The 26551-nt window shown below is 37.9% G+C and overlaps 1 protein-coding gene and 1 pseudogene across 1 annotated transcript in view; one reads left to right on the plus strand and one right to left on the minus strand.

Moving 5' to 3' along the window:
• Positions 1 to 5508, minus strand: part of RELN (reelin) — a 288596-nt gene extending 283088 nt beyond the window's left edge. Inside the window, 2 exon segments of the mRNA XM_081799707.1 lie at positions 4877 to 4947; positions 5489 to 5508. Of these exon segments, the coding sequence (XP_081655833.1) occupies positions 4877 to 4947; positions 5489 to 5508 (91 nt within the window).
• A 17538-nt stretch (positions 5509 to 23046) lies between these two features.
• LOC102733120 (dnaJ homolog subfamily A member 1 pseudogene) lies at positions 23047 to 25828 on the plus strand (annotated as a pseudogene).
• Positions 25829 to 26551: the final 723 nt, after the last annotated feature.

Here is a 26551-nt window from a genome sequence, read left to right on the forward strand (position 1 = left end):
CAAGAGCTTTCCACACTACAAGGCAGCTTCAGGTGGTCTGGCCTCTCCTGAAACCACCCTCATTTATAGTCAAATGGCCAATGAACTTCTAACTGCAAAATCTTAAAGCCTTTTCTCATACTTCATCCTCTCCGTTCTCTCAGAAGCCTTTGTCCCTGTCGAACATCTCTACCATGTTGAGATGTCTTCCTTGAGTCTCCCAGTCTCCTAAGCTGGCCCCTTCTCCAGAATTCCTTTTTCTTCCTGCTCCTGTGCCATCACCAGCCTTCTACACTGGGGCCTTTCCTCCCTTCTCCTGGGGATCTCCCTGGATGAGCATGTTCCCTGCTCAAAACCAACATGGTGATGGTTCTCAGATCTGCCTCTCTTCCGCCGCAGGCTGTTGGAGAGCCCTGCAGGATGGAAAACAACCTCCTCAGGGACAACGTGTTGAAGTCCAGTCTGTTATGTTCTCTTCCAAACACCTCTAACGTTTCTCCATTTCTTCTCTCAGTCCCTGGCATCACTGGCCACCGAGTCACTGAGGCCAGAAATCACAGAATCACCCTGGACCCTCTTCCAGCCCTCATTCCCTACAATGATCACACTTCTCCGAAGTCTCTCTACCATATCCCTTTCTAGTCTCCAAGATCCAATTTTTTAAAAAGATTTTATTTATTTATTTGACAGAGAGAGAGAACACAAGCAGGGGGAGCAGCAGAGGGAGAGGGAGAAGCGGGCTGCCTGCTCAGCAGGGAGCCCGATGCGTGGCTTGATCCCAGGACCCCGGGATCATGATGAGTCAAAGGCAGATGCTTAACCGACTGAGCCACCCAGGCACCACGCCAAGAGTCAATTTTCATTTAGCTTAAAATTTAGCTCTCACCCAGGTGATAATAGCATCCTACTACTGTGTTTAACTTCCTCCAACTCCTAATCTCTACAACCCATTCCACCCCCATCCCCAGTTTTCTTTCAAAAACACAGATGGCTCATGTCACCATCCTGCTTCCCACTTGCCCACAGAACAGTGTTTAAACTCCCGAGCAAACAGAGGGCCCTTTACAACCTGCTCCACTTACCTTCCCAGCTTAGCTGTAATGACCTGCCAGGTAGCTTCCTCTTTCCCACATCTATCAGACTAGTTTGATTCAACTGTTCATTCATTCATTCATTCAATAAACATTTACTGGGTGCATACAGACAATATGTGAGGCTTTAGCAATTCGGTAATAAAAAGCACAGTCCCTGTCCTCAAGGAGCTTCTATCTAATGGCGGATAAAGCACCTGTAATAATGTTCTTATTATAATATGCAATAAATGGCTGTCAAGTTAAATGAGCTCATGCTGAAGTAAGTGCTTCATTGGAAAGGCAGTGTAATGTAATGGTTAATATTATGGGCTACTGGCCAAACTGCCTGAGCTCCCGTCCCAGCTCTGCCAATTTCTAGCTGTGTGACCTTAAGCAAGTTATTCTCACTGTGTCTTTGTTTCATCATCTTTAAAGTGGAGGTCATAATAGTTCCTCCTTCTTCGGAGAGTTGCAGTAAAGATTAAATGAAGTCATGTTTGTAGAATGAATGGGGAGAGTGGAGTCTGGCATATAACAGTGCTGATTGTGTTTTCATTTGTATTATTATTGTACCTTGAGAGGTGTGTCCAGGGATTATGTAACCATGTATGAGAGTCCAAGACCAGCTTGAGGAGGAGCTTGAGAAGGATCAGAGATGTTTTTCTTCAGGAGGAGGCAATATCTAAGAAAGGTCTGAAAGGCTGAGTGAGCCAGACAAGCCATATAAAGGTAGTCCAGCCCAAGAAAATGGGGGAACAGGGGGTATAGTGTGTAAATAATATGAAAGTAATGGAGTGAGGTGCATTCTGAGAATTTTAAGGTAGAAATGATAGGATGACAAGAAATGAGGTGGGGAGGGGCGCCTGGGTGGTTCAGTTGGTTAAGTGTCTAATTCTTGGTTTTGGCTCAGGTCATGATCTTTTGTGGTCATGGGTTTGAGCCCTGTGTCCGGCTCTGCACTCAGCATGGAGTCTGTTTCAGATTCTCTCTCCCTCTCCCATCCACTCTCTCAAATAAATATATAAAATCTTAAAAAAAAAAAAAAAGTAATGAGGTGGGGAAGGCAAACTGAAGCCACGTTGTAAGGGATTTTCTTTGTATGCTGTGATAAGCAGTAGAGATTTTTACCTTGAAGGTGAACTATTGCCTCCAATAGAGATATTGAAGGGTTTTAAGCAGGGACATGATATAATCATGTTTCCATTTTAGAAAGCTCATTATTGTAGCCCTGATTAGGGTGCCGGAAAGTGGGAGCAGGGAATCCTAAGAGGTGGCTATTAAGCAAAGCCTGAAGGAAATGATGGGGTGTGATCCAAGGTGGATCAGTAGAAATGGGAAGGAGATAGATGGAATTCCTCTTCTTTTTTTCTTAAACTGCTGCTGACCCTTCAGGACTTGCTCCCTGGGGAGCCTTTCCTAAAGCCCCCAGGCAAATGTAGCTGATCTGCCATTTACATCCCACCCCTTGAGAACAGAAATGGGTCTTTCTTTACTTTTATAGCTATATTTAGTACTGTGAGCTAAGACAGGGTCTTGTAGGTGTTAGATACATGTTTGCAGAATAAAATCCTTCAACGAATGTCTTTTAAGGAGAAGGATCGAGATGACAGACTATCCAAGGCTAGTATGCTTTCTGATCATTTTACTTTTTCGATATGCTTAGTCACCAATAGTCTTATAATAATAGCTGTCCCCAAGCTTCACAAAACAAAATCTGCTTTGTTTAAATTGTTTAATTTAATTAAAATCAACAAACCTACTGAGTATGTTGTAATTGAAAGGCACTATGCTTTGGTATATACTGATTGTCATTTTTTTCTCTCTCATAAATACATTAAATATTCTCCATCCAATGTATAAGAAATTATAATATGTTAAATTTATGTTATTTTATTTAAGGAGATAATTAATGTTTTAATTAAAAGTAGATAGGTCCAAAATAGATCTATGGTTTATAGCACCAATTATTTCCCTTATTATTCTTGACAGCAGGAAGCCATCACGCTTATTAGTATCCTTCCCACCCTATCTTGGATGGATTGATATGATTTCAATTGATTAGATGCTGTTGAAAAGCTCAGTGTTTTCCTTTGGTCCTGGGCTGAATAGCATTTTTAATAACATGAACATCTACCATTGTGTAAATCATATTCGTGTGCAATCTGAACTATATAAGGCTTTTTTTTTTAACCCACTGGTTGAGAATTTTTTCCCACTGGTTTTTCTTGGCTTTTTCTTTTCATTTTAAGTGAACCCAATTCCAACAATACAATGGAAAAGACTCAAAAATCCAATGCTTAAAAGAGATCAGCTTTTAAACAATATTAAATGTTAATAAAATTAGACCTATCTTTTTCTGACACTACGCATTTTTCAGAACATTAATGTTCACTATGTTATATAGTGTTTTATATTTTCAGTATTGTGAGCATTCTCAGTCTGAAAAAAGAGTTACATCGTGATAGATTTCTTGAGCTTACTACAAAGGCTATCACAGTTTTGCATTCACAAAAGTCACAGTAAAAATCTGTTCAACCCAAGAACACTGATAATATATTTGAAACTATAATTAGAATGGGGTTTTCTGATTCAAGAGTTATATATGTAAACAATCAGGAGTTTGCCAGTAATAATCATCCAGTATCGCATTACCAAGATAAAGCCATATCGAGGATGTATATATTACTACAAATAATAAATGGTATTTTCTTAGGCCTTTCAAAAACCAATATAATTTTTCCTCACTTCTTTCCTAAACCCATTAGATTCTCTTTAGCAGAAATAAGATTAGTAGAAATTTCCTTTAAATTCAAAAATCTTAAGTTAACAAATTTCCGAAAAATATCGCTGTGTAAATAAAAATTGGTATTATGCCTATGATGATGGTGAAAATAGCATGACTTTAACAAAGACTGGCTTCAAATGTATTCATTGTCAAATGCTTAAACCAATGAATAGATGTGTGACTGAGAAAAACTTGTATTCAATCTGTCAGCATTTTTTGAATTGTCTTATGCCAGGTTCTGGGGAACCAAAGAGCTCTAAAGGCATAGTTTATGCCTGAGAAGCTCAGTCTCTGATGGGTAATACTCGTTTCTTTTCAGAGGGAAATTCTATGTGAAGTGGTAAGTGCTACAATGAAGACACAAAGTCAGGTAGAAGCTCAAGAAGTAAAGTGAACAAATTTGTGTTGGGGCATGGATCCTGTTTTCCACCTTTCATGGTGTGTGTACATGTGTGTGTACATGTGTGTACGTGTGCATATATGCATCTGTGAGTCTGGTTTAGGTGAAAGTTAGGATGTGTATGAGGCACTCACAAAGTAGAAGTCATTTAATGTGACTACTTCATGTCCACTTAATGTATCTAAAATGATACAGTATCTATCCACAAATCTGAAATAAATGGTGCACACAGTTGAAACAAGCACATAAATACTGAACACAAGATCATGTTTAAAAGCAATAAACAGAAACATTTTCAAGGACGTTGGCAAGAAATTTAAGTGGTAAATTAAGCAGATATGTTTCTGTAGAATTTTAAAACTACTAAGCTTTATATTTCCAGGACAACTAAATGTAATCAGAGAAAAAAATAGGAAAAGTAGACAAATTTTCTCTTGGTTTGTTTTGCTCACACTTAGTATTTTCAGAAGTCTACAGATCTTTATCAGTAATTACTAAATACCTAATTCTTAGGGACATGAAGGGATCCATAATTCCATTTTTAAAGCATCGTGATCAAGTACTTAGTACATAGAACATCAGGCCTACCATGAATAATTTTGACACAACCAACATAGAGGTGTCAGAGATGATTCTTACCTCCTTGTTCACACAGCTGCTGGGCTAAAGCATCTTTGAAAATAATCTGGCCCCTGTGTGTCGCCGTAGCCCTGAAAATGAATAGGAAAGGTTAATCTAAATCTTGTAATAAGTTTGGTGACAATTTAATGTATTTTTACAACTTTTTGAAAAACCTCATTTTTAAATGCTATTGTGTAGATACGATCTTTTAAAAAATGAGTGCATTTGAACAGTGATACAAATGAACAAGGGCTTAGACCAAGGCCCCTGGGTTGAGAATTATCTTCTGGCTTTCTTTGTAAAGATACTGTAACATTTGTGGGCTTATTCTGAAAACAGTAGATGTAAGCAAATCCTGCATAGAAGAAAAAGTATGCTTATTAAAATTTCTTCCTTGGAAGACTGATATAAAATGTCTTGTGAAGCAATAATGATATTAGCACTGAGAAAGATGCTCCGAATATACTTTTTTTCTGAAATCAACAGTCACCATGACACATAGAGAGTTTAGACAGAGAATTACATTTTTTCAAAAGTATTTTTTTTAAAAATAGGGCAATTCAGAGCTTTCATAATTACAAAATCTGTCGTAATAAAATACACCTTTTCTCCCTACAGGGTCTAACTCACCCTTTGAAGGAGATGTGCATCATTTACCTCCTCTAATCAGAGCTGTGCACATTCACTGGTGAAAAAAATAGCACCCTTGCAGCAGATGTGTTATTCAGTGGCTATAAAAGGAACCATTTTTATTAAAGGAAAACTTATTTATGCCTCCTATTTGAGGTATGTTTCCTTAAAAAGAACTTTTCTGGGGACGCCTGGGTGGCTCAGTTGGTTAAGCGGCTGCCTTCGGCCCAGGTCATGATCCCAGGGTCCTGGGATCGAGTCCCACATCGGGCTCCTTGCTCAGCAGGGAACCTGCTTCTCCCTCTCTCTCCCTCTGCTTGTGCTCTCTCTGTCAAATAAATAAAATCTTTAAAAAAAAAAAAAGAACTTTTCTGGCACAAAATGTATTGTTTGAACAAATTTAAAATAGAAAATCATGCCTCTTGAAGAAAACTGATTTTAGAAAATAAGCCATACGCAAATCTTTTTAATAACTAAAAAATATTAAAATTAAATCTCAACTTTAGTTCTCCCAAAACCACCTGAGGACAAAAAATAATGTGATTCAGGCATCATTTACTAAAGATGGATTATGTATAAGGCACTGTGCTAGGTCACCAGAGGGCAAAGTTTGGCCTCTGCATTCCGCCCCCCCCGCCCCCCGTTTGTGTATCTCTCAGTCAACATTTTATCCTCTGTGGGGCCCGCAGGACCTCGTGGCTCCCAACATTCCCCACTTCGGTCTCTATGTGGATATACCTTCCTCCTCTGTGCTGCAGACCTTTCCCATTTCTACTCCCCGTTGAATTGTCCCTATCATTAGTGTCAGATGCCAGGACCCAACTCTCCAAACAGAATCTGATAAACTAAGCCACGCTTAAGTGTTAATGGGCGACATTGCTCCAAGCTAACATATTTCAGCAGTGAGATGGGAAATGTGGCATTTTAACACATCCACATCCACACACATACACAATGGCACAACAGTGAGAGCTTTGAATGGTGGAAGGAAGACAGAATTGGAGAGAAAAGTCACTGGGCAGCATTCATCTCACACTGCCTGTGATGTTTGTAAGGTAATCCGCCCTTGTTGCACAATCATTATCAAAATTACTGATAAACAGATGTTACCACTCTATTTGTTCACATATGTTTATAGGTTTTCCTTTGCTTTTAGCAAGCTGAAAATGAGGAGGACTAAACATAGGGCCAATCCAAGCCATAACCATGGCCTATGGACTCACTCATCAATTACAGGTGTTACGCCCAGAGGGGACATGGGAACTTGATTTACCTAAATACATTTCGTTGTCAAATCTCAGTCAAGTCGAGAGCTTCTGAGTTCACAGACACCTCTAGCCGCAACACAGCAATCATAAATGGAAAATTTTAATTTGACATTTGCTTTGGAAGGAACATATTTTCTGAAATCACTAACCACCAAGGAAAGTCCCACAACGTACAGTGTTTAATTGTTCACTGTAGTTGTCTTCTGATTGTGAGTATAGAATATCCCCATTGTAATATTTCTCATTGGTCCACAAACTTAGTTATCATCTTGCCAGTCTATGTTCCCATGAACACAATGAGGCCAAAGTATCTAGATAAAACTCAGGCAACAGAGGTTTTGCCTTTTCCCTGGAGAGCAGCGATCCTGAAATAGCCTGGTCACTGCACAGCACCTTGTGAATAGTCCACATTGCTTTCCCCATTACTCGGTTTCCTCAGATTTAGTACTTGTTGCTTTCATTCATGTTCTGATTTCTGCTACTTTGGTTCGATGAGGGACTAGGGAATAATTGAAACTGAAGGCTCTTTTATCATCTAGTCAAAATTTCTTCAGCAGTGGTAACTCATTCTTCAAATAAACATGAAATCTCAGTATATTCCTCTCTTCCTAGCTTTTGAAGTCCTTGGGTTCCCTCCTGCTCACACAGCATGCTCCTCACCACCCATTCCCCAAAACTTCCCCGCACACTTCTCGGGAACTCTCAGGGTCTTAAAGGGGCAGAGTTTGAAAACTACTGAAGTAATTCTAGCTCTTTACAGTGCACGGATCAGGGAACTGAGGCCAGTGAGAACATGCTGAAGGGTATACACAGCCTGTTAGTGGCAAATAGGACCTGATTCAAGGTCTTGATTCCAGGCGGTGGATTCTTTCCAAGTTTTCAGAATGTGTTCCACAGTGGTGCCTCGGGGTCTCCGTGGGTGTCCAGGGGAGGGTCAGCGGGCACCCCCACTTCAAACCAGAGCACCTGTGCTTTATGTGTTCTAAAGTATTTAATGTTTGAAGAAAGGGCTCAGCAATTAGAAACTGGCTTGAGAAGCACACCACGTGCCCAATGTTATTATCTGAAGTCCACTGCTTGGGAAAAGTCAAAGTAGTAATAATACTAATGTGACTGGCATATGTTTATATATATAAACCATTTATATGTTTTTATATGAGACATATACACATATACTTATATATACATTTAAATACACATACATATATGTATATATAAACACACACATATATACCATGTATATATACACATACATATTGTTATTATTATTATTATAACACCTGTTAAGAAATGAAATCTATCCTTTGCTAGGTACAATTGTAAGGGCTCTAAATAAATTAGCTCGATTAATCCTGACAACAACTCTACAAGATAGATACTATTATTCCCATTTTTCTGGGACACAGAATTATTATGTGATTTGCCTAATGTCACATGACTGATTAAACTCAGGCAGTATGAGTGTTAGGTCCTTGCTTTTAACCATCACATTAAATTGTCATTGATCTGGTTCAAAGATTTGAAGGTAGCTTTCTCTCTCTCTTGCTTTCAGGGTCTGATCTTTAAATTCATGTGGCCTATGGCTTGTGCTCTCTACTCCAACCCTTTAGTCCATAGCTAAGCCCTTTTATTTAATCTCCTTTTGGACAAACTTCTTTTCTGTTTCCAGCTGGAAATTTGGCCACTTGGCCAGCAACTCCATGGGATTTGCCTTTAAAGATAGCATTTCTCTATTTTTTAAACTTTAATTCCAGTATAGTTAAGATACAGTGTTATATTGGTTTCAAGGTGTAAAAATTAGCATTTCTCTTGATCGCCTCTCCCACAGTACTCTGTTGAGTCCCTTGGCTTCTAATCAGCTCACATTTCCTCCAACGGCCCCCACCACCCCTCATGCCTGGCCTCATCTCTACCAAAGACAAGACCACTGGATGCCAACCTCATCCCACCACTGCCCAAACCCTGGAGGGATAGGACACAAACACATGTTGAAGATAATTATCATGTGCATCACTTTCTTTACAGACCCTTAAACCCCTTAGATAACATCTTAATATAAAGATGCCCAACCCTCTGGTAGATGTATGGTTAATCATTTTAAGGGCCTGCAAATTCACATCTTATCTTGGGGAGAAGAAAGAACAGAACCAGGTGACCAGCAAGAACACAAGTTCCTCTGCTTTGTACCATGAGATGTTGGCTCCACACTCTCAGGGTGCGGCTGATGTCAATAATGGCAAGCCTACTTTGAACATATTTAGAACTAGGAAATAATTCATGGGTCTACCTACAGAATTAGAGCAGTCATTTTTAAAATCTATGAATATATGCATTTACATAATGACAAATAAATATAAATATATCTAAGTAACATATATAAACATAAATTTATACATTTAAACATAAAAATGTATTTATATATTATACTCAGAAATTGCTAAAAGCACAGTAACTCTCAGAGTCTAGAGACTCAAAAATTGTCCTCCAATTTTTAATCTACACTATATTTTTCTTTTCTTATAAAAATAAACAGCTATGGTAGATGGTGACAGGCCTGAATTATTTTAGTGTAATTTACAGCTTCCCTTTGGGGGCAAACCTATCAAATTTGTGGTGCTAATGACTATATTGGCACAACTTCCACTTAATTTTCCCTAAGGGGCAGTAATTTTTCAGAAGAGGTCAGAAAAGTCCTCATTGTTCCCTGTTCTGAGGAGTAGACCAAATTTCTCAAACAAGTTTCTAGTAAGTACTTATTATCTTCTTGGGAGATACAGATATTTCTAGAGCAAGTTTGCCAACAAGAATCCCTATTAAATAAGTAATTTAAAAATTCCTTTGGGCTGTTATGATCTATAATTTAAAAGCTCTATAGAGGCACCTGGGTGGCTCAGTTGGTTAAGCGACTGCCTCCGGCTCAGGTCATGATCCTGGAGTCCCTGGATCGAGTCCCGCATCGGGCTCCCTGCTCGGCAGGGAGTCTGCTTCTCCCTTTGACCCTCCCCCCTCTCATGTGCTCTCTCTCTCTCATTCTCTCTGTCAAATAATAAATAAAATCTTTATAAAAAAAATAATAAATAAATAAAGTTTCATTGAGCGCCTGGATGGCTCAGTTGGTTAAGCGACTGCCTTCGGCTCAGGTCATGATCCTGGAGTCCCTGGATCGAGTCCCGCATCGGGCTCCCTGCTCGGCAGGGAGTCTGCTTCTCCCTCTGACCCTCCCCCCACTCATGTGCTCTCTCTCTCTCCCTCTCATTCTCTCTCTCGCAAATAAATAAATAAAATCTTAAAAAATAAAAGCTCTATAGATTCTATCAAATGAAGAAAGTTCAGGGGCACCTGGGTGGCTCAGTTGGTTAAGCAACTGCCTTCAGCTCAGGTCATGATCCTGGAGCCCCAGGATCAAGTCCCTCATCTGGCTCCCTACTCAGCAGGGAGTCTTCTTCTGCCTCTGACCCTCTCTCCTCTCATGTTCTCTCTCTCATTCTCTCTCTCTCAGATAAATAAATAAAATCTTTGAAAAAAAAAATAATGAAGAAAGTTCATTATGATCACCATATTCAGAGCTCAAAATAGTCATTGTTATGAATTTAAAGAACACGCCAGATTCTAATTTTAAGTGAAGTCCTAGAGCAGCTGTGTGCTCCAGCCATTTAAGAATTAGTGTATATCCAGAGGAGGCACGATGTTGAAGCTCAGTGTCTAGAATCAGGAAGACCAACGTTTAAACGCAGTACGCTGCCACTTACAAGCTAGCTGAGTTTGCCCAACTTCTTTGATCACTCTAGGATTCAGATTCCCTACATAAAGATAGGGCTAATAATAACAATTATTATTTAAATATATTAATATTCACTCTTCAGGTACTTACAGTCTCTCTACCTAAACAGACTTAAAGCTTCTGGAATAGTAGGAGTAGTTAATTAAAACGAAAATATCCCCCATAAGGCACATGTCATAATGACGTCAACATTTGAAGGAATCAAAATTATACTTTCCAGTTCACAATTCACTTCCAATGTGCAATATTGCCATCCAGTTTCCAAAAATGGAATAAAACAGGGGCTTAATATAGTTGTTACAATGCCTAATGAAGTGTATTGTTTCTTTATTTCATTTTGCTCACAGATTAAAGAATCATTTTAAACCTAGGGCAACCCAGTAGTGGGTTTCTTTTCCCACCATTTTCTCCTGCTTTACCAGTGAGTTCTAGTATGTTACTGTGCCTTGTCCATTCACAGTTGGAAGGTCATTCATTAAGCAGCAATCTGATGTTAACCACCCACCAGGAAATGTTACTAAATATGTGGAACATAGGAAAGGAGAGAGGTGATCTGAATTTGGTAAATTTGACATTCAAAGGAATCAGTTCACTTGAAAAGATTCTTGCCCCCTTTCATCAGCAAATTACTGTACTTGTTAATTAGGTTGCGGCCACAGCTTGACCCTTATTAAAACAAGAAAAAAATACCAAATTCTTTAAAACATATAAAAAGGAGTAATGAATAACTTCAGGGAGAAATTTTTTTATATTAAACTCTCAAACTATGGCAAGGCCATCGCAAAATGGTAAAAGTTTGTGAATGTTTTCATAATGCTTTTGCTTTTCAAAGTTTTACTGCTCTCTTTTTTATTTTTTATAATTTTTAAGATTGATTGATTGATTGATTGATTGATTTTAGAGAGAGAGAGCACATGTGTGAGAGTGGGGGAAGGGGCAGAGGGAGAGAATCTTCAAGCAGACTCCCTGCTGAGTGCAGAGCCAGACACAGGGCTCAATCCCACAACCCATGAGATCATGACCTGAGCTGAAACCAAGAGTCAGATGCTTAACTGACTGAGCCACCCGTGTGCCCCTGCTCTCTTTTTTATAATTACATCTTTTATTCCTAAGCTGTACCATTTTTTCCGACTGTCAAATGTATAAATATTTCCTTCCCTTTAAAACAAGTTTCAGCATTAATGTTCACTATCCAGTAATCACAAGGTCTATGTGTTCTTAAAGACCACCAAACTCTGCATGAGCTGTCCTTCCAAGCTCCCCGTAGCTTGGAGCTTATGCTGGTCCTTCCAGAGCCTAGGGAAGCCGCTTGTACCTTCATGGCCTTCACAATGCCTCCTCAGCTACCTGGTGTGTGAGACAATGCAGCCTGGGAAGCAAGAACAACAGCCTAAGGCAAGGATGGAATGTACTCCTTGTCCCTGTCTGGGCATGTGGCTGGCATGCAGCCTCTTCTCCTAGTGTCCCCATTCTAGACATGTCTAGAAGGTCTGCCATGGTGGACATCACTAATCAAGCACAGCATTCTTTGTAATGAACCCAGACACAGCCTATCTCACTACCCACAACCCTAGGCTCTAAGCAGCCCCTATGTTTATTCAGAGTTAGTACATAACATGTAGCCTGCTTAGCATTTCTGGCCTAAGGACACCTCAGGGGTGATGGGACCTGGGCAGAGCCCCAGCGCAGACAGTGCAGTCAAAGGGGAGGACTCAGTCCTGGTGCTGGAAAGCCATGAGCTCCTCGAGGACCTACATGTACCTATATGATGAAAATCAAACTGCATGTATTATTGGGAGGAAGACTCTATTGACCTAAGTAGTGAAAGAATAACAAGGTCAAAAGAGAAAAAACTGAGTGTTGGGTTTGGGGCTGTCCCATGTGAACAGCATAAAGCAAAAAGTAGTTATTAAAGAGAAGTCTGAGTTTCTTAAAAGAAAAAGGATGCCTTTATCTCCTTAAGGAGAGAGGTCGTTGGCCTATAGTTAGATTTCTGGGATGAATTACAAGCACAGATATAGAATCACAAGTACTCTTCCATAGAATTTAGCAGAAAGCGTTGAAAAGAAAGTTTACTGTTTATAACAGGAGTTTAATCTCCATTAAAAAGTGAGCAAGGCACCACTGAAAAGATGCCATGAATGATCTTCCTCACCCAATTCAAAGACTTTCAGAGGTCTTTGGCATATTGAATCAGTAGTGGGAATTTTCCAAAGGACAACTCCAACTTGGAATGCAATTTGAAGGTCCATGAGAAAAAAAAGACAGGAAAGCAAGGAAAAGAAAAAAAGAAAAATAAAAAAAGTCTGCGTTTACAAGAAAAAAGCCATTTTCTGAACAACTATTATTAGATCCAGCCCACGCAGAAAAAATTTCTCCCAAAAGGGTATTTATAATATAGATTTTACACCTTTGTGTTTATACATAGTAGTTTTTAAAGTATGCATTTGTGTTCTATTGCCATAATTAATTTTGATATTTTAGTGTGTGAAAAGCAATTTCAGGAATGGAAACCCAACTAATAACTTATGAATCTGACTGGAGATAGTTTGACTTGAGACCAGGCCCAATACCGTAATTCCATTTGCTCTTTTCTGAAATGATCATTTTTCCACAACAATTTTATGTTTGCGATTTCTGGGAGTGTCTTCCTATACATGTCAAAAGAAATTCACCAACTTCCCAGAAGAGATGTGGGTCATGATGTATGACCACACTGTGTGCATATGTGGAAATCTGGCAATGCATAGATGGTCTACACTCATTTGGCCGTCAAGCTGAAGGTGAAGCGGGGGTCAGAAAACATGATCCAGACACACAGCAATGGCAGCACCAAGGACAGGAAGCTGCTGTTGAAGACCCAGCAGATACTGCAGGACAATAAGACCAAGATTGACATCATCTGCATATAGCTCCACCAGGCACTGTAGGCGGGCTAGGGGGAGAGCCAGACAGCCCCAGACGAGGCCCAAGGGAGTCCAGACCTGGCGGCCATGGAGCTGCACATTCATGAGCTGAGGCACCACTTCCAAGTGGAGCATGCAGTGGCTAAGGGTACCAAGAATCACCAGTGATACTGTATGCATTCAGTCAAATGTAGCTGGAACTCCAATTCTCACTTAGTGTTTTCAATAATTGCTATGTGATACTGCATTGCAATAAAAAATAATCATTTTGGTGAAAAAGCACTGAGAGTTGCAGAATATATAACATGAAAGAGAGGCAAACATTTATCACTGGCAGAGTTTTTATCTTTCTTTGCTTTGTAAATCAACAACAAAGTGGATCTAGGGAGGGAAGACACCTCTAAGCAGATAAAAACATGTTTTGTTTTGTCAATGCACAAAAGGATTGCTCTCATTAACTATTAAAAGAAGCAGAAATGCCAAATTTCTCAGGAGTGATCAGAGAATTTTAGAATAAGGGAAGGCTGATTGGACTGATTCATATATCAAGAAGGATTATACCCAGGCGCCAAACATCTGTCAAAAGCTCCCAACTCACATGCTAGGTTTCTAAAACTGAAAGGAGGAGTGCTATATGCCAAGATAAAGGACTTTTTATTGTCTAATTTCTAAATAGCTTCATATGAGCTTTATCAGCAATTTGCCTGGTTCAGAAAACCACAAGTAATAGATCCTTGATTATAAACAATAAAAAACATGTACAATTTTTGTTATTAAAACGATCGTGTTATCTCTGCCTCCACTAAATAATTCAACAAGCCCTTAAGGATTATGAATCTGATGAGGTGCTAAGATATTAGCCTGCTCTAGCCTGCTCAGAGTCTGGCCCTCTTGACAGAGGATGGGTGCTCAGCAAATATTTTTTTAGTTAATTTGAACTGTGTCTTCTTACTAGGCTATATGTACCCTAGACATAGGGATTTTTATCTATTTTTTTTTCCTATATTGGTACTCAGTGCTTGACATACAGTAGCCTTACAGTAAATATTTGTGGAATACATGATTAGTCTGTGTTATGCGTATTATATAATGTTAAATGCTTTAATAACTAATTGGTAAATTCTCACATAAGAAACACATACGGAAAAGATGATTAGGTGCTAATAATAAATGGTCACAATAAACATTATTATAGGTTAGATTTAGCTCAGAAATCAAATCAGGTAACAGTAAGAACAATAAAAGTAATAAGCTAATGCATTTGCTTGACCACTGCAAAATGTTTTCACCATTTAACATCTTCCAGAGTTTTCTTAAACCACTCGTATCCCAGAAATGCCTTCCGAAACTTCGCAATAAAAATAGTTTTCCTACCACCTTTTCAAATCACTAAAATTCATCAAAGAAACGTACTTGAGTGGCTCTGCTGTCTTAAACACCTTTTAACTAAGTAAGCCTTGTGTTAATTTGCCTCAGAGGCATCTTTAGGAAAGACAAGGACAAAACTGGTAAAATAGTTTATCAATTCCAAACAACACCTTAGTAAAAGTTATGTTATTCACTGGATAGTGAATTAAAGAGTCTGCATATTTGTGAAAACACTAATGCAAAGTATTTAGGTGCCACTGGTCAGTGGACTGATAGAAAGACTATGAGTTCCAGATACAGAAGAATGGAGGCTGCAATCTAGGTCTGGCACTCATTCTCTCCATGACCTATGCCATATCACTGCATGTCTCGTTTTCTCGATCTATAAAATAACTTGATTGCATTGGGTAACTTCTAACAGTAAATCTGGAATCAGAACAAACATTTTGGGTTTGTACCACAGCTTGATGGCTTATGTTGACCTTAGATAATTACTTATTTTTCAAAAGAAGACTTCAAAATTTGCACTATCTATTTTTCAGGGCTGTGGTGAAAATCGAAAGAGTTCAACTCCATAAAAAGATAGGGAAAAAATGTGAAGAATTATAATGATGATGTTCTAACTGGTCATTTCAGAAAATATTGGCACAAACATGAAAGGGAATTTTTTTTTTAAGATTTTATTTATTTATTAGAGAGAGAGAGGGAGAGAGAGAGCACAAGTAGGGGGAGCAGCAGGCAGAGGGAGAAGCAGGTTTCCTGCTGAGCAAGGAGCCCGATGTGGGACTCGATCCCAGGGCCCTGGGATTATGACCTGAGCTGAAGGCAGATGCTTAACTGACTGAGCCACCCAGGTGTCCCAGGAAGGGAATTTTCTAAAAATCCCTCCACTCTTACCACTTTTATTCAACACAGTACGAGAAGTCCTAGCCACAGCAATCAGACAAGAAAAAGAAATAAGAGGCATTCATATTGGTAAAGAAGAAGTTAAACTGTCACTATTTGCAGACGACATGATACTATTCATAGAAAATCCTAAAGACACCACCAAAAAACTAGAAGTAATAAATTCAGTGAAGTGGCTGGATAAAAAATTAATACCCAGAAATTGGTAGTGTTTCTATACACTAAAAATGAAGTCATAGAAAGAGAAATTAAAAAAACAAAAACAAAAAAACACACACACCCCATTTACAATTGACCAAAAATAATAAAATATTTGGAATAAACTTAATCAAAGAGATGAAAGACAATAAAACACTGAAGAAAGAAATTAAAGATGACACAAATAAATGGAAAAATATTCCATACTCCTGGATTAGAGAGATCAATATTGTCAAATGTCCATATTATCCAAAGCAATCTACAGATTCAATGTAATCTCTATCAAAATACCAACAGCATTTTTCAGGGGGGCCTGGGTGGCTCAGCTGGTTAAGCATCTGCCTTCAGCTTGGGTTATGGTCCCAGGGTCCTGGGATCAAGGCCCGTGTTGGGCTCCCTGCTCAGCAGGGAGCCTGCCTCTCCCTCTCCTCTCCTGCTCAGCAGGGAGCCTGCCTCTTCTTCTCCTCCCCACGCATGCTCTCTCTCTCAAATAAATTAACAACAACAACAAAAATACCAACAGTATTTTTCACAAAACTAGATCAAATAATAAAATTTGTATGGAACCACACAAGAGCCCAAATAGCCAAAGCAATCTTGAAAAAGAAGAACAAAACTGAAGGCATCACAATCCCAAATTTCAAGATATACTACAAAGGTGTAGCAATCAAAACAGTATGGTACTAGCACAAAAACAGACACATAGATCAATGGAACAGAATAGAGACCCCAAAATAAACCCACATTTACATGGTCAATTAATCTATGGCAAGGAGTGCTTGCTTCACATATACTAATCTATGGCAAAGGAGGCAAGAATACACAATGAGGAAAAGACAGTCTTTTCAACAAATGGTTCTGGGAAAACTGGACAGGTAGCTACATACAAAGGAAGGAAACTAGACTACTTTCTAACACCATACACAAAAAAACTCAAAATGGATTAAAGACCTAAACATGAGCCTTGAAACCATAAAAATCCTAGAAGAGAACACAGACAGTAATCTCTCTAACATCCGCCATAGCAATATTTTTCTAGATATGTCTCCTGAGGCAAGGAAAACAAAAGCAAAAATAAACTGTTGGGACATATCAAAATAAAAAGCTTTTGCACAGCAAAGGAAACCATCAAGAAAACAAAAAGACAACCTACTGAATGGGAGAAGATACTTGTAAATGATATATCCAGTAAGGGGTTACTATCCAAAACATATAAAGAACTGATACAACTGAATACCAAAGAAACAATCTAATTAAAAAATGGGCAGAAGACCTGAATACTTTTCCAAAGAAGACAGATGGTCAACAGACACATGAAAGATGCTCAACATCACTCATCATCAGGGAAATGCAAATCAATGAGGTTTCACCTCAACCTGTTAGAATGGCTAAAATCAAGAAGACAAGAAACAAGTATTGATGAGGATGTGGAGAAAAAGGAACCCTCGTGCACTGTTGGTAGGAATATAAATTGGTACAGCCACTGTGGAAAACAGTTTGGAGGTTCCTCAAAAAATTAAAAATAGAAATACTATGTTATCCAATAATTCCACTATTGGGTATTTACCCAGGGAAAATGGAAACACTAACTCAAAAAGATATATGCATCCTTATGTTTATGGCAGCATTATTTACAATAGCCAAGACATGGAAGCAATCTAAGTGTCCATCAATAGACGAATGGATAAGGAAAATGCAGTATATGTATACAATGGGATATTACACAGCCATAAAGAATGAGATTATGCCATTTGCAACAGCATGGATGGACCTAGAGGGTATTATGTTAAGTGAAATGAGTCACTCATTTCCACTCATAAATGGAATCTTAAAAAAATGAATAAACAAACAAAAAGCAGAATCAGAACTATAAATACAGAGAACAAACTGATGGTTGCCAGTGAAGAACTGGGCAACATGGGTGAGGGGGAAAGGGACATACAGGCCTCCAGTTATGGAATGAGTAAGCCACATGAATAAAAAGCAGAACATAAGAAATATAGTCAATGATATTGTAATGGTGATGTAATGGGACAGATGGTAGCTCTACTTACGGTGAACATAGCATAATGTATAAACTTGTCAAATCACTAAATTGTACACCTGAAACTAATGTAATATTGTGTGCCAACAACACTTAAAAAAAAATCCCAAAGTATTTAGGATGAAAAGTCACCCCCTTACCCTCAAAAAATAAAACTATAAACTCTAAAATATTTTATGACTGTGACAAAGTTGATGAAAGCTCTAATAAAAGATAGGATATCTAACCTAGTTAATTTAATCGTAACAAATTAGGACAATATTAGTATATTCTTGTAAAACAATTCTGCAGAAGTATATACAAAGGTTACTTTGGAGAAAACAAGCTTTTAATTATTTTTTCTGTTACAGAAATAATGTGTATATTATGAGAATTTAAAAATATACAAAAGGATTAGTGTGAAAATAAAATTACTCATATTCATATCCAGGAGAGATAACATTATTAACATTTTAGTAAACTATATTCTAGCTTTTTAAATTAATTCATGAATATAAAGTTTTTAGAAAATTGTTTGCCTGGGGGGCCTGGGTGGCTTAGTCTGTTAAGTGTCTGCCCTTGGCTCAGGTCATGATCTCAGGGTCCTGGGATCAAGTCCCGCATCAGACTCCCTGCTCATCAGAGAATCTGCTTGTCCCTCTCCCTTTGCCCTTCCCCCGTTCATGCTCTCTCTCAAATAAATAAATAAAATCTTTTAACAAAAAGAACCTTGCTTGCTTAAAAAGTTTCTATTCCTTTATATTTAATATTTATTATAAATAGTTCCTATATCATTAAATATTTTTAGAGCAAGATTGTTAAAAGCTACATAATGTTCCACTGTATGGCTATAGCATAGTTTCTTTAACTATTGTACTATTGTTGGAATTGGTTTTTTTTCTATTTTTTTAATATTTTAAATAATGAAGTATATAAATCTGACCATATCTTTAATTTTTTTCCCCAGCTTTACTGAGATGTAACTGACACATAACACTGCATAAATTTAAGGTGTACAACATGTTGATTTGAAACATTTATACACTGCACAATAATTACCATGATAGCATTAGCTAACACCTCCATTCTGTCATATAATTACCATTTCTTTTTTATGGTGAGAATATTTAAGATCTACTCTCTTGGCAACATTCAAGTATATGATACAGTATTGTTAGCTGTAATTACTATGCTGTACATTAGATCCTCAGAACTTGTTAATTTTATAACTGGAAGTGTGTTCCCTTTGGCCTCTATTTCTTCATTTCCTCTACCCAACGACCCCTGGTAATTACCATGCCACTCTCTGTTTCTCTGAGGTAGACATTTTGCACATATCTTGTATTTTAAGATGGATTTCCAGGACTGGGATAATGAAAATCAGGGCATAAACACGAAGGCCATAATTCCAAACACCATATAAAGAAAGGTAGATTTGTCCACCAGTATCCCAGAGAGCACCCACCCCACAATACCCCTGGTGGCATTGAGCGTTATCAGTCTATAGTTTCATTCTAAAGGTGTCATGTTACTTTTAATTTCCATCCCACTGATTATTAGTAAGATACTTTGCATGTTTCTTGGTTACATTTTTCAGTTTTGGGAATTAACTGTTCAGGTCCTTGCCATTTTGCAACAGGTTTTAATGTTTTTCTAACCAACTTACAAGAACACTTTAAATGTGAAGGCTATTAACTCTATGCTATATATTTCTTACCAATATTTTCTATGCAGTTTATAATTAGTCTTTTATTATATTTATGGTTTTTTTATAAAAAAATTTAAATTTTCATGTAATCAAATCTTTCAGTCAATTCCCTTCTAATTTTTTCCAGGCTTTTCATGCTTAGAAGCTCTTCCCCCTTCTAAACTCAGCTGAATAGATATGTACATGCATTTTCTCCTGGGAATTTTTTCTATTCATCTGGAATTTATTTTGGCATATGGGCATTCAGTGGAGATTTAAATTTATTTTTCTCATTTATTTAAAAAATTTCCTTACATATTTTATTGAATAATTTTTTATCAACCTTATTATAGAATCTTTCCTATATTATGTTTTCAATATATATCACAGTTATTTCCTGAATTATCTATACATTTCCATTGATGTGAAAGGCGTCAATAAATTTCTACACTAAACTTGCCACAATAAACTCAATTATATGGATAGGGTAGTCAGGAAATTGGGAATAATGTTTTTTTTTTTCATGATTTCTGACTTTAACAGAAATAAACAGTACTTATATTAGCCATAATTAAATTATACTCATGAAATGGAAATGCACAGTGAAACTTTCAAATCTGTAGAGTATGCTTATTTCTAGTTGTTAAACATCCATTGATTCAGATAATTCTAGGCAATAATTCCTATGGCAGTTTGAGAAGACATATTTGTCAGCTGAGCATTTATGTGGGTAAAGTGTAATGAATTTTAGGAAAATATAATAATTCTGAGCCTTCTTCTCTAAAAATACTGAATCAGGGGTGCCTGGGTAGTGCAGTCCACCAACTCTTGGTTTCGGCTCAGATCATGATCTTGGGATCATGGGATCAAGTCCTGCATTGGACTCTGACTTCAGCGTAGAGTCTGCTTAGGATTCTCTGCCCCTCCACTGCCTCCACTGCTCTAGCTCCTTCTCTCTCTCAAATAAATAAATATATAAAAACACTGAATCAGAGAGAATCTGAAATTAAGATATGAGGTACAACATGGGGGGGGGCTAAAAACGGCAAGATAGAAAGAACACCTCTGGTATGAAGGGCTGGACAGCCAACTACTTCCTGTGCATTATAAGCATTATCAAGAAATTGAAAACCAACAAGCATGAAGAGAAAATCCTAAAAGCTCCCAGGCAAAGAAAATATAATAACTTTCAAAATAAGAATAAAACTGTGTCATTTTCATGTTCTTAATTACAGCACAGAAAGCCTTTGAAATTTTCAGAGAGTATTATTTTTAATCTGGACTTCTATTTTTAGCCAATCTATCATCAAACGTAAGGAATCAAACATTGCACTCCCCAGGTATAATCTCTCAGGAAGCAACTGAGAAAGTGCTCTAGGAAAAATAACAGTAAATTAAGAAAGAGAAGAAATAATTAAAAATGAAAAGCTGTTCAAGAAGGAAAAAATCATAGTACACCGTTCGGTTCTGCAGTGAATAATATTTATATAACCATTGACTGAAATACTGATGACTGATTTTATTTAAAAATGTGATATATTTATATTGGGAGGAAATGGTGATGAAGTTGTGTGTCTGAGGTTAATGGCATAAAAGAAGTACATCTTCTTCTTCCACAATATGAAGTCACTTGGTTTAAGTATTTTTTTAAAAATACTTAAGCAATACCAGAAGCAGTGGTTAAAATGATAACAATAGCTTACTCTGGGAGTATTTCTGGAAGGAGCAGAGATGAGAAGTCTTCCTTTTTATTATAAGTCTTTTCTTATTACATGATATTTATTTATTTATTTTTAAAGATTTTATTTATTTATTTGAGAGAGAGAAAGAGCAGGAGTGGGGGCGGGAGGAGAGGGGCAGAGGCAGAAGGAGAAGCAGACTCCCTGCTAAGCAGGGAGCCTGACATGGGGCTCCATCCCAGGACCCTTAGATCATGACCTGAGCTGAAGGCAGATGCATAACCGACTGAGCCACCCAGGCGCCCCTTATTATATGATATTTAAAACATCTTTGTCAAAAATAGAATTTAAATTAAAAATAAATGAATATCAAAGCAAGCAGAAGGAAAGAAATAATAAAGATTAAAGAAGATATGAATAAAAAAGAGAACAGAAAAATACTAGAGAAAATCAATGAAGCCAAAAGTTGGTTCAATGAAAAGAACAACAATATTGACAAACTGTTTGCTAGAGTGAAAGAAAGAAAGAAAGAAAGAAAGAAAGAGAAAGAAGGAAAAAATGACAGAAAGAAAGAGTGAGAGAGAAAATCAATTTACTAAAATCAGGAATGAAAGAGGGGACATTACTATTAACTTTGCAGAAATAAAAGGATTTTAAAGAAATACTATGAATAGTTAATACCCACAAACTAGATAACAAAGATGAAATGGACAAATTTCTAGAAAGATAGAAAGTACTAAAACTGATTCAGTAAGAAATTGAAAATCTGGGGCGCCTGGGTATCTCAGTTGGTTAAGCGACTGCCTTCAGCTCAGGTCATGATCCTGGAGTCACAGGATAGAGTCTGGCATCGGGCTCGCTGCTCAGCAGGGAGTCTGCTTCTCCCTCTGACCCTCCCCACTCTCATGCTCTCTCTGTCAAATAAATAAATAAATAGATCTTAAAAAAAAAGAAATTGAAAATCTGAATAGACCTATAACAAGCAAACAGACTGAATTAGTAATAAAAAAACTTGCCACAAAGAAAATCCCAGGTCCAGATGGCTTCACTGGTGAATTCTATAAAATGTTTAAAGAAGAATTAACACCAATCCTTCACAAACGCTTCCAAAAATAGATGAGGCAGGGAACATTTTCCAACACATTCTAGGAGGCCAGCATACCAAAGCTCGGTAAATACATCACAAGAAACAAAAACTACACAAATACCACTTAATGAATATAGACTCAAAAACTATCAGCAAAATATTAGTAGATTGGAATCCACCAACATATTAAAAAGATTATACACCATGACTCAAGCAGGATTTAACCCAGAAATGCAAGGTTCAACATATAAAAATCAATCAATGTAATATATCACATTAATAGAATACAGGGGGGCGGGGAACACGATTATATCATTAGATGCCATATGATCATTTGACAACTTCCAATATCCTTTCATGATAAAAAAAAAAAAACCACACTCAACAACCTAGGAATATGAGGAACAGCTTGAAATGCCATCTACAAAAAACTGATAGCTAAAAGCACACTTATTGGAGAAAATGAAAGTTTTCCTTCTAATATTATGAACAAAACAAGAATGCTGCTCTTGCCACTTTTGTTCAACATTGTATTGGAGGTTCAAGCCAGGGATATCAGTCAAGAAAAAGAAATACAAGGTATCCATATTGAAAAGGAAGAAGTAAAAAATACCTCTACTTGACATAATAATGGCATAATGACATAATCTTGTATATAGAAAATATTAAAGAATCTACAAGAAAATTATTAGAGCTAATAAATAAATACAGCAAAGTTACAGAATAAAAGACCAATATACAAAAATAAGTTGTTTTTCTATACACTATCAATGAATAAACTGGAAATAAAATTAACTGGAATAAAACAATTCCACTCACAATAGCATCAAAAAGAATAAGACATTTAGGCATAAAGTTAGCAAAAAAAGAGCAAGAATTGTACATGACAAAATACAAAACACTGTTGAAGAAACTAAAAGAAGTCTAAATAAATGGAAAGAAATCTCATGTTCATAAGTCAAAAAACCTAATATTGTCAAGACAGCAGTAATACCAAAATGGATCTACAGATTCAACACAATACTTACCAAAGTCCTGAGTATTTCCCAGAAATGCACAATCTGATCATAAAATTCACAGAAATGAAAGGAGTTAAGAAAGTCAAAATGATCTTAATAAAGAACAACAAAGTTGGAGGACTTGCACTTCTTGATATAAGCTTACAGTAACTATTAACTTACAGTAATCAAGATGGTGTGATATTGACAGAAGAACAAACAGATCAGCGGAACAGAATTTCCTTTAAGAAATTGACTTTCACATTATAGTCAATTGCTTTTTGGCAAAGGAGCCAGGACAATTCAAGGAGAAAGGTCTTTTCAACAAGTGGTGTTCAGTCAAAGGGAAATCCACATGTAAAAGAATGAAGATGGCGGAACTTCCCATAACACTCGGTAAGAAGAGGAGCAGTAGCTGTGTGTGCTGGGCCCAGCAGCTTGCTCCTTCCTGCTCCCCCACACTGGCCTCAGCTGCTCACCAGCTGTAGAAAATGGTGAAAGAAACCACTTACTACGATGTTGTGGGGGTCAAACCCAATGGCCCCCCAGGAAGAAGTGAAAAAGGCTTACAGGAGACTGGCCTTGAAGTACCACCCTGCTAAGAATCCAAATGAAGGAAAGAAGTTTAAACAGATTTTTCAAGCTTATGAAGTATTCTCTGATGCCAATAAAGGGAATCATATGACAAAGGAGGAGAACAGGCAATTAAAGAAGGTGGAGCTGGTGGTGGTTTGGGCTCCACGATGGACACGTCTGGTATGTTTTTTGGAGGAGCAGGAAGGATGCAGAGAGAAAGAAGAGGTAAAAATGTTGTGCATCAGCTCTCAGTAACCTTAGATTTATATAATGGTGCAACAAGAAAACTAGCTCTGCAAAAAATGTGATTCGTGACAAATGTGAAGGACAAGGTGGTAAGGAAGGAGGGGTAGAATGCTGTCCCAATTGCTGAGGTACTGGAATGCAAATAAGAATTCATCAGAGAGGACCTGGAATGGTTCAGCAAACTCAGTCTGTGTGCATGGAGTGCAGGGCCATGGGCAATGGATCAGTCCTAAAGATAGATGTAAAAGCTGCAATGGAAGGAAGATAGTTGGAGAGAAGAAGATTCTAGAAGTTCATATTGACAAAGGCATGAAAGATGGCCAGAAGATAACATTCCATGGTGAAGGAGACCAACAACAAGGACTGGCTCCCGGAGATATTATCCTCGTTTTAGTTCAGAAGGACCACGCTATTTTTACTCAGTGAGGAGAAGACCTTTTCATGTGTATGGACATACAGCTGGTAGAAGCACCAGGCAGCTTTCAAAAGCCAGTATCTACTCTTGACAATCGAACCATCCTCATCACCTCTCCTCCAGGTCAGATTGTCAAACATGGGGATATCAGGTGTGTGTTGATGAAGGCATGCCAATTTATTGTAGACCATGTGAAAAGAGGTGCCTAATCATCAAATTCAAGGTCAACTTTCCTGGGAATGGCTGTGTCTCTCCTGATAAACTCTCTTTGCTGGAAAAACTCCTCCCGGGAGGAATTAGAAGAGACTGATGAAATGGACCAGGTAGGATTGGTGGACTTTGATCCAAATCAGGAAAGATGGCGCCATTACAGTGAAGAAGCATCTGAGGGTGATGAGCATCATCCAAGGGGTGGTGTTCAGTGTCAGACCTCTTAATGGGGCCAGTAAATGACACTGCTGGCATTTTCTATGTGGTAGTAAATGAGGGAAGGACTAGAATCATAGCTCACTACTTGCTATTGTTTTTAATATTCAACTACAGTAGTGTTTTAAAAGTTAAATGAAGAATAAACTCAAATATAAAAACTCTGACTTTGCCCTCTATGTATAATGACTTTAGTGTGCAAGATAAGTTTAATAATTGTAGAAACTAATTTTAAAAAATCTCGCCTAGGGCGCCTGGGTGGCTCAGTCGTTAAGCGTCTGCCTTTTGCTCAGGTCATGATCCCAGGGTCCTGGGATCAAGTCCTGCATCGGGCTCCCTGCTCCGCAGGAAGCCTGCTTCTCCCCCTCCCACTCCCCCTGCTTGTGTTCCCTCTCTCGCTGTGTCTCTCTCTGTCAAATAAATAAATAAAATCTTTAAAAAAAATCTCGCTTAGCATTTGTTAGTCCACACCTTGTCACTGATTTCAGCTCTATGTACATGAAACAGCTTAGACTGAAATGCTAGGTGTATGTATTGACTTCAGTATATGACCCTTAATTGTTTTGTTTATTTCAGTAAGCTCTACACCCAGCATGGGGCTTGAATTCATGACCCTGAGATCAAGAGTCACACGCTCCACCAAATGAACCAGCCAGGCACCCCATGACCCTTAATTGGTAAGCTATGAAGTTAAAACTTGTATTTAACTGGCAATCAGACTAAGAACTTAATTTGTACAGAAGTGCTGGTCTGCAGTTATATTAAGTGGGATTCATTGTGATGCCTCTGCATTCATTCTCTTGCCTCACCTGTTACTTGAAGATGGCATGCTACGTAATTTGGCCTGTTGTAATAGTGATAGAAATGATACCTTTCTAAAGAAGGGGTTTAGCATGATATGCTGCTGCTTGAGGGCTTGCACTTGTAGAATTGCATTCCTTTCTGCTGTGCTATCTTTTTTTTTTAAGACTTTATTTATTTGACACAGAGAGAGAGAGAGAGAGAGAGAGCACAAGCAGGGGGAGGGGCAGAGGGAGAGGGAGAAGTAGGCTTCCTGCTGAGCAGGGAGCCTGATGCAGGGCTCCATGTGGGGCTTGATCCCAGGACCCTGGGATCATGACCTGAGCCAAAGGCAGACACTTAACCCACTGAGCCACCCAGGTGCCCCTATCTTTTATATATATATATAAAAGATACATATATATATATAAGATATATATATATCAATCAATCCTGGTTACACTTTTTTCCCCCTTCTCTTTGGACCATGATAAGCTTCAGAGTAGTGACTTCAGGAGCAGGGCAAGTTAGAGTGAAGAGACATGGAGAATAAATTGCATGTATGAGATAGGAAGGTGTTTTTCAGGTATGTTACAGGCTTACTTTAAACCATTTAAGTTATGCTCTGAAGCAACTATAATGTTGGTAGGATAGCAAATTATGATGAATAGCTTTAGCTGTATGTTTAAATCATATTCACAGGCTTAAAATCTGGGTAT

The sequence above is a fragment of the Leptonychotes weddellii genome, chromosome 12 (genome assembly GCF_054177405.1).
Source record: "Leptonychotes weddellii isolate Sample4059 chromosome 12, ASM5417740v2, whole genome shotgun sequence".
NCBI classification, from domain to species: domain Eukaryota; kingdom Metazoa; phylum Chordata; class Mammalia; order Carnivora; family Phocidae; genus Leptonychotes; species Leptonychotes weddellii.